We start from the raw sequence: 7,500 nt of genomic DNA, 5'->3' as shown, positions 1-7,500 counted from the left end.
AAAAGAATTCTCTTTGAGCCTAGCTGAGGACTATAGCCCCGAAGCCAACTTCTCAGATTTCTCTGAGAAATTAACTGGTCCAGAGTTTCAGCACAGTTTTCTATTGTGTCAGAACATTAAATAATTCAGAAATATGTTTCTTCCAGATTTTAAAAACAACCAGACCAAAACATACACAGTAAGAAGCATGGCCTTGGCACCTGGGAAGGGAGTCTTATGGTCAAAGGAGGAGCAGCATTGGCATCCCAGGAAGAGGAGAATTTCATCTTTATTTTTGACATGGACATTCTTTACTTCTGGTCAGTGTGTTCTTCCCTCTAAATAATTAAAGTGGATGCACAATGTGTATTTGATAGTTCACAAACACATTGTCATAACTTGGCATACAATTCAAGTTAGCTCATAAAAAAGCCAGAATGACTTTCCCATACCTCCATATGTGACATTTTCTTTTATTAACACCCAATAAATATTTTTGAATGGATGGATGAATGCTTGTGAAACCGATTGGTGTCATTTCAGGCGGGGTCCCAAGAGCTCCACTATTGTAGTCCTTTATGTCTCAGTTCAGAGCAGAGTTCAGCAAGAGCAAAGTGGCAGATAAGCTATTTATTAGACTAGGATACTTAGGGGCCCACAGTCAGGTGGGCAAGAAATGCTGCACCCTGAAAACTTAGTGGGCTGCAGTTTTTTAATCGAAGGGAAAGCAGCGGAGGGGGAAACCCGTCTTTGTCTTTCTTGAGTAGACATCATGCTTCCCTCATCAGCTCCTCCTCCAAGTTGAGCAGGGGAGTTTCCCTGTCCCTGTGTGGTCAAGCTAGACCCACAAATTATTGTTTTTTGTGTATTTAGAGAACATGTACTAGGGATCATTAACTGACTGAGTTCACTGGGCACTCACTATGTAGGTCTTATGCAACCATTGTTTTATTGTTTTGGGGCATGTCCCGTGCTTCTGTTGCATGGTTCTGTTATTAAGCAAACCTTGAGTAATCATTAACTTATGGGGGTCTCCCATATTTTTCTAATTACAAACCCTTAGTGGGATTAACTATTTAATCACATATTTTGTCCCTTCATTCTGTCCCTACCACTTGGATAAATGAATGGAGAAACATACAATGTTCTTTGTGGGAAAGATACAATAAAGCAACAATTTGATTATCCCCCAATTAATGTGTGAATGTAAAGCAGTACTGTGGTAGACACAGAGATAAGACAGCCAGACCTCACTTCCAAAAAGGACTTGGTGCCCAGTCATGGGCTGTGTAACCTGTACACACAACACAGCCACTTCCCCTGAGGCCCCATCCCTGCTGTGATAGCCGTATCAGCTAGCTGAGAGAGATCAGGTAATAAAGGCCCCATTTCCATGAAGCAGTGGGCAGCTCTGACAGCCAGTGCAGTCTGAACCCCTAGAAGCCCCTGTCGGATGTGCTGAAGCTTTGTGGGGTCTTTGTAGCTCTAACTTCTCCCTCTACCACCACCTTCTTTCCCCTCCTTTCACAGGTGCTGATCCCTAATAACTAAACTGTACCCCATACTCAGTCTCCACATTGATTCCAAAAACCCAGCCTGTAACAGATACTAATCCAAACACCGAAGAAATGCAAAGCAAGAAAGCAAAAGCATACTGGAAAAAACCTAAATGTTTATCATAAGGGAAAAAGCTTAGTCAATAAATTATGGCACAGCTTATGAAATGAGATGAAGTTAAAAAAGAAATAAAGCACATTTTATGAACTGATGCGGCCAAATAGTCTTAATAAAATGTTAAATGAGTTTTAAAATGCAATTATCAGAGCACAATCCCATTTAACTAGAAAATAGAATCTGAAATGTATTTGCTTTCCTTTTTCCCCTTTTAAGATACTAATAATCTTTCCTATGAAAAGATTGTATGTGTGAATTCAGGGAAAACCCCTTAGAGGGATTTAGAGAGCTGACAGTATTAAACTGAACCCCTTTCATGAAAATAGTATATTCAGAGAGAGCCCAGGCTAGGGTGTGGGGCAGCCCTAGGCTGGAATTCTGGCTCTTATGCTTACCAGGCGAGTGATCTTGGGCAAGTCACAGGATGGTTCTGAGCCTAAATTCTTCATCCAAAATTCCTCCCAACAATCTGGTGGGAATTGAATGGTTAATGCAAATGTCTGGCACAATCCTCATCACAGATTTGATGCTCAATAAATTCTATTCTTTCTCCTGGATCCTCCCTTTCCATTCCAGCCAGGGGGTCCTATTCTCCACCACCTCTTCCCTCCATTCAAACGAAATGAAGATGTAGCAGGGAAAAGCCAATTCTCACTCCATGTTGGAACTGTTTCTCTGAGTTGGATTTTGTTATTATAATCATACGTAAAGACCTGCCTCAGAGCATCTGCCCCTCTGCCTGACTGTTAAAGTGTTCAGGACCCTGTCCATCTGTGGATGGAAGGAAAGAAAAATCAACACATCCCTGCCTGAGGTTTGCCATTCTAGGAGATATTTGCAAGACTAAATAGCCTTTTTACTTTGTTTCCTCACCCCTTTCCTGACCCCATCTGTGGTCTATAAAAGAAGATGGTTATTTTGACACATTATTCTGCCATCTTCTGGAAGTCCAGTGCCTGCTTTCTGAATAAAGTCCTTTTCCTTGCCTCAACACCTTGTCCCTGTCATTTAGTGATCAGAGCAAGCTTGGACTTGATAACAAGGAGAGCTGGCCAGAACTCAGGGAGCTTGCTGGCTGAGGCCCCAGAGGAAGATGTCAGGGGCCCTGGGTCAGGACTGAGCAAGAGTAGAGCAAAGGGCTCCTCTGGACCTGGGTTTGCAATGATGGAGATGTCAACAATTCCGAGATGTTCACATCAAGGAAATGAAAGGAGGTGTGGGACAGAGGAAGAGCAACACTGGAACTCTGGTTCCTTCTGATCCAATGTTCCACTGCCAAATAGTAAAATTAAGGAAGTCACTGGAGGTCTAAAAAAGTCCAGCTGCCCTACACACGCCACCTCTGCCTGAGTTTTGATTTCAATTCCTTCTTATTAGTTACTGCCTCAAATTGAGGAAATGGGAGTTTCCCAGTTTATAGACTCTTGGTCATTCAGACACAAAGACGAGCAGGTCTCCACTCAGGTGACTCTTCCATCGGCCACCCCCATCCCAACTGTCCAGGATTTCGTTTTTTCCAACTCTGGTCATTGCTGCACAAAGAACTCAAGAATCACAGCCTCTTGACTTCTCACAGGTAAAGGGGCTAGGGATGCATGTGAGACTAAAAGGGCAGGGAGGATGTCAGAGAAAGCAGGGAGAAGGGACCATGGGTCTTTGGTGGAACTGAATGGTAAGATATATAAGGGGGCAGGTTGGGGATTTAATGACTCATGGGAGATTTTCAACTCTATTCCCTTCATTGGATTTGGATTAAATTAGGGAGAAGGCAATGGCACCCCACTCCAGTACTGTTGCCTGGAAAATCCCATGGATGGAGGAGCCTGGTGGGCTGCAGTCCATAGGGTCGCTAAAAGTCGGGCACGACTGAGCGACTTCACTTTCACTTTTCACTTTCATGCATTGGAGAAGGAAATGGCAACCCACTCCAGTGTTCTTGCCTGGAGACTCCCAGGGACGGGGGAGCCTGATGGGCTGCCGTCTATGGGGTCGCACAGAGTCGGACACGACTGAAGCGACTTAGCAGCAGCAGGGCAGCTACAACCTTGGTCACAAACTGATACTTACAGTCAACCCCTTCCCTAGCCTGGTTCTAGCCCTGTCTTCAGCCCCTACTCCAGCCACATCTCAAACCCCATACCAACCCCAGCGGCAGCTTCACCCCCAGAGTTCTTACATCATTAAAAAAAAAACCTTGGGGGCAGCCCAGCAGGACACACAGGGTCCTAGGAACTAGGGATGAAACTCCTGCCCTGTGAAGTGGAAGCATGGAGCCTTAACCATTGGACTGCCAGAAAATTCCCAAGTTAGCTTGACTCTTAACACCAGCCTGCCCCTCTCCCCCATCCCCCGAAAGCTTGAACCTCAACTCTGTCCTATTTTCAACTTCAGCACCAAGCCTATGTCTATCTCCATTCATGGCTTCAACATGAGTACTGATCCCAGTACTGACCCCAGCATGAGTACTGATCCTAGTAGGAGATGCAACCTCGGATCCAGCCCCAACATCAGACCTAGTCCTAGCAATGCATTTAGCTCCAACTTCACCTCCACCATCACTCCAGACTCAACCTGACCCTAGCTCAAACCTCATCCCTGACCCCACCTCTGACCTCAGCTGCAAACCCAAGCCCTTCCCCATTCCTAGCCTTCACCATGTGTTCCTTTTCAAACCTCACTCTTTTCTCATCTCCAGCCCTGCCTTGCAGCTCCTCCCTGGTCCCTGCGTTCCCCCTTTAATCCAGCTCCTGCCCCGGCCTGCCTACTGCCTCGGCCTCCACTTCTGCTCCAACAGTCTCAGAGACCGTGTTGGTCCAAACATGTCAGTGAAGTACGAAGACCTTCAGTACTTGGAGAGTGAGAAAAAGAGCCAGAGGTTTACAGAAGGTAAAGGAAAGGGGAAACAGTCTTTGCTAAGCCTCTTCTTAATATGTTTAGAAGGCTTTCTGCTGTCAAATGTGTCATGTCTGCACCTCTACCATGTGTCCTGGTGGGGTCCCCCACTCTGAAGGGGGTCAGGGCCCAGCCTCTGGGGGAGCCAGTATGAAGCGAATTCAAGATCCATAGTGGGCCTGACTTCCTGTGTGCTGAGGAAGGGCAAAAGCGTAAACTGTCTTTCTAATGTGTTTTTGCCCTTGAGTGTAAGCTTGCCTTGTGGGCTTAGAGTGTGGGCTGCCCCTCGCTCTCTCTGGGTCCTCCTGCTACCTCCCCAACTCCAATGAGAGGACCTTACACATCGCGATGGTCCTCTGTCTGTGTGTCTTTGTGTACACATATCCCCAGGCATGTGAGGGGCCCCTGTATCTGAGCACTTGGGCTGGTCCATGAGGAGTCAGAGACCTGGACACCCCTGGTCCCCCAGTTCTCATCCGGCCTCCCACCAGCATGAGCTGCACCGGCCTCGTCCCTGAGAGGTCCCTGTGGCGCCATCCTCAGCCCCGTCTGTCCCACCACCTGGACCCCCTCCCCCTGACACCCTGTCCTCCTGCAGTGCTGTTTTCTTCCCAGACCTTTCTGAAGCGGCTCCTCTCCAGCCCTTGCCTCCTCCTGCTCTCCCTGGGCCTCAGCCTCCTGCTGGCCAGCATCTGTGTGATGGGATACCAAAGTGAGTGGCACGTGATGGGCAAGGAAGAGAGAAATAACGAGGTGTGGTGGGGATGCTGAATGCAAGAGTGATTGGATGAGGATGACTGCTGATTCTGTCACTTGTCAGCTGGGGAATGTTGTCAAATTATGTCCTCTCTCTGAGCCTTAATTGCCTCACTTGCAGTATAGGACCTCTCCTTTTGGGTGGGATCACTGAAGGGACCCATGAGATGATGCATGTTAGGAGCCCAATGCTGGCATAGAGAGGGCCTGACAACCCTTAGCACTGATTGTCCCATCCTCCTGATCAGATTTCAAGTTTCAGAGTGACCTGCAGACCCTGAGAACAAGTTTCAGTAACTTCACTTCAAACAGTATGGCCGAGGTCCAGGCACTGAACTCCCAGGGTGAGCCTGGCATGAAAGGGGCTCTGGATTGAGGTGGGGTGGGGTGGAGCAGGGGTGGAGGCTGACTCCTGAGTCCCTGAATCCTCCAGGTGGCAACTTGCAAGAAATGATAACGTCACTGAAAGCTGAGGTGGAAAGTCACAAGCAAGAACTGCAAGCTGGTGAGACCCTCAGGGAGAGGGTGTGGAGAGGTGGGGGATGGGAGCAGTAACAGGGTGCTGAGTGCCCTCCCCTCCAGCCCGTAGCTTGAATGACGAGGTGCTTTCTCTGGAGAACAGGCTGGAGAAGCAACTGGAAGAACTCAAAGCAGGTCAGGCCCTTACTGCCTTCTACCTGGGCATGAGGTGTGTGGGAGGGCAGGGCAGGGGGGTTCCTAGGCTGGGTCCTGGGCATGGACCCCCAGTCTCCAGGGACTCATGGAGCAGAAGCCACACCCAGGACACTGTACCCACTGCCCATCTGTGTGCATCCCAGGTGATTCTGAAATGCTCCTTCAAGTCCAGCAGCTGGTCAAGAACCTGAACTCCCTGACCTGCAAGATGGATGCTCTCAAGAGCAATTGTAAGAGCTGTGCGGGGCATGCCTGGAGCCAGTTCCTGCCCACGTCCCCCTGGGCAGCATCTCAGCCACTCCCCCAACCCCGGCCCCTTAGGCTCTCAAAACACAGCCTGCTGTCCCACCAACTGGGTGGAGCATGAAGGCCGCTGCTACTGGTTCTCTTCCTTGGTGAAGCCCTGGCCAGAAGCTGAGAAAGACTGCCAACTGAAAAATGCCCACCTGGTAGTCATCAACTCCAGAGATGAACAGGTGAGCCCCTCAAGCTCAGGTCCCAAGACTGGTCTCATTGGCATCACCTGGGGAGTTTTAGCAACCACTGCAATCTAAGCCAGAGTCTGAGATTCCACTGGTTCCGGCATTGGGATCAACACCCTGAATTTCCTCCATGGCTTTAATGAACCCATGAAGTTCAGAACTGATAGTCCAAGGAGCTGGCCTTGGGGTGGGGGGGAAGTCACCGCTGCCCTTCTTTCGTCCCAGGATTTTATCCAGGCCAACCTACGTCCTTACTTCACCTGGATGGGCCTCAGTGATCAGGATGGAGTCTGGAAATGGGTGGATGGGTCGGACTATGAGACCAACATCAAGTGAGTGCCTTGGCTTTCTGTACCTTCTTCCTTCTTCAGCTCTGCTCCTCCAGGGTCTGGCCCACAGCCCCTTCTCTCCAACCTGGATTCTGTTCTATCTGTTCTTCCTAGCTGGCTGTTTTCCTCTCACACCAACCCTCCCCCTCCCCAACCAGGAATTGGAAGCCAGGCCAGCCGGATGACTTTCATGGGCATGGGCTGGGTGGGGGTGAGGACTGTGCCCATTTCTACCCTGATGGCAAGTGGAATGACGATGCCTGCCAAAGACCCTACCGCTGGATCTGCGAGGCTGGACTGAGCAAAGGCAACTAAGAGAGTGGCCCCTGCCTGGGAAATGGCAGGGTGGGGAAGGGGGACCCTTCTCCTTGTAGGAGAGCAATAAACCCTGGGAGATTAGAGCACTGCCATTGATTTGAGGTTCTTTTTTTCCCCTTAACTTTGAAAAGACTATCTAGAGTTCCTAAGGTATTTTTAAAAAATTTCTGCTTTATTGAGGTATAATTGACATATGAAATTGTAAGATATTTAAATATCAGGCTTTGATACATATATACTTTGTGAGAGGATTCTCGCATCTAGTTAATGAACATATCCATAACCTCACGTTTATTATTTTTCCTAGGTGAGAATACTTAAGTTCTACTCTCAGCAAATTTCAATGATAAAATAGTGCTATCAACTATGGTCACCACGTTTTATGTTAGATTCTC

The 7,500-nt window shown here is 48.4% G+C and overlaps 1 protein-coding gene across 1 annotated transcript; it reads left to right on the top strand.

Moving 5' to 3' along the window:
* The first annotated feature begins 3,143 nt into the window (after positions 1-3,143).
* Positions 3,144-7,102, top strand: LOC128064763 (C-type lectin domain family 10 member A-like). Its single transcript, XM_052657697.1, has 10 exons — positions 3,144-3,229; positions 4,349-4,539; positions 5,144-5,257; positions 5,550-5,645; positions 5,735-5,806; positions 5,884-5,955; positions 6,120-6,206; positions 6,298-6,452; positions 6,684-6,790; positions 6,946-7,102. Exons 2-10 carry the CDS (start codon positions 4,473-4,475, stop codon positions 7,100-7,102), a joined length of 927 nt encoding a protein of 308 aa, XP_052513657.1. The 5' UTR covers positions 3,144-3,229; positions 4,349-4,472.
* Positions 7,103-7,500: the final 398 nt, after the last annotated feature.

The sequence above is a fragment of the Budorcas taxicolor genome, chromosome 19 (genome assembly GCF_023091745.1).
Source record: "Budorcas taxicolor isolate Tak-1 chromosome 19, Takin1.1, whole genome shotgun sequence".
In the NCBI taxonomy this organism is placed as follows: domain Eukaryota; kingdom Metazoa; phylum Chordata; class Mammalia; order Artiodactyla; family Bovidae; genus Budorcas; species Budorcas taxicolor.
Note: the sequence above shows the minus strand (reverse complement) of the source record. Positions and strands in the feature narration are given on the sequence as shown.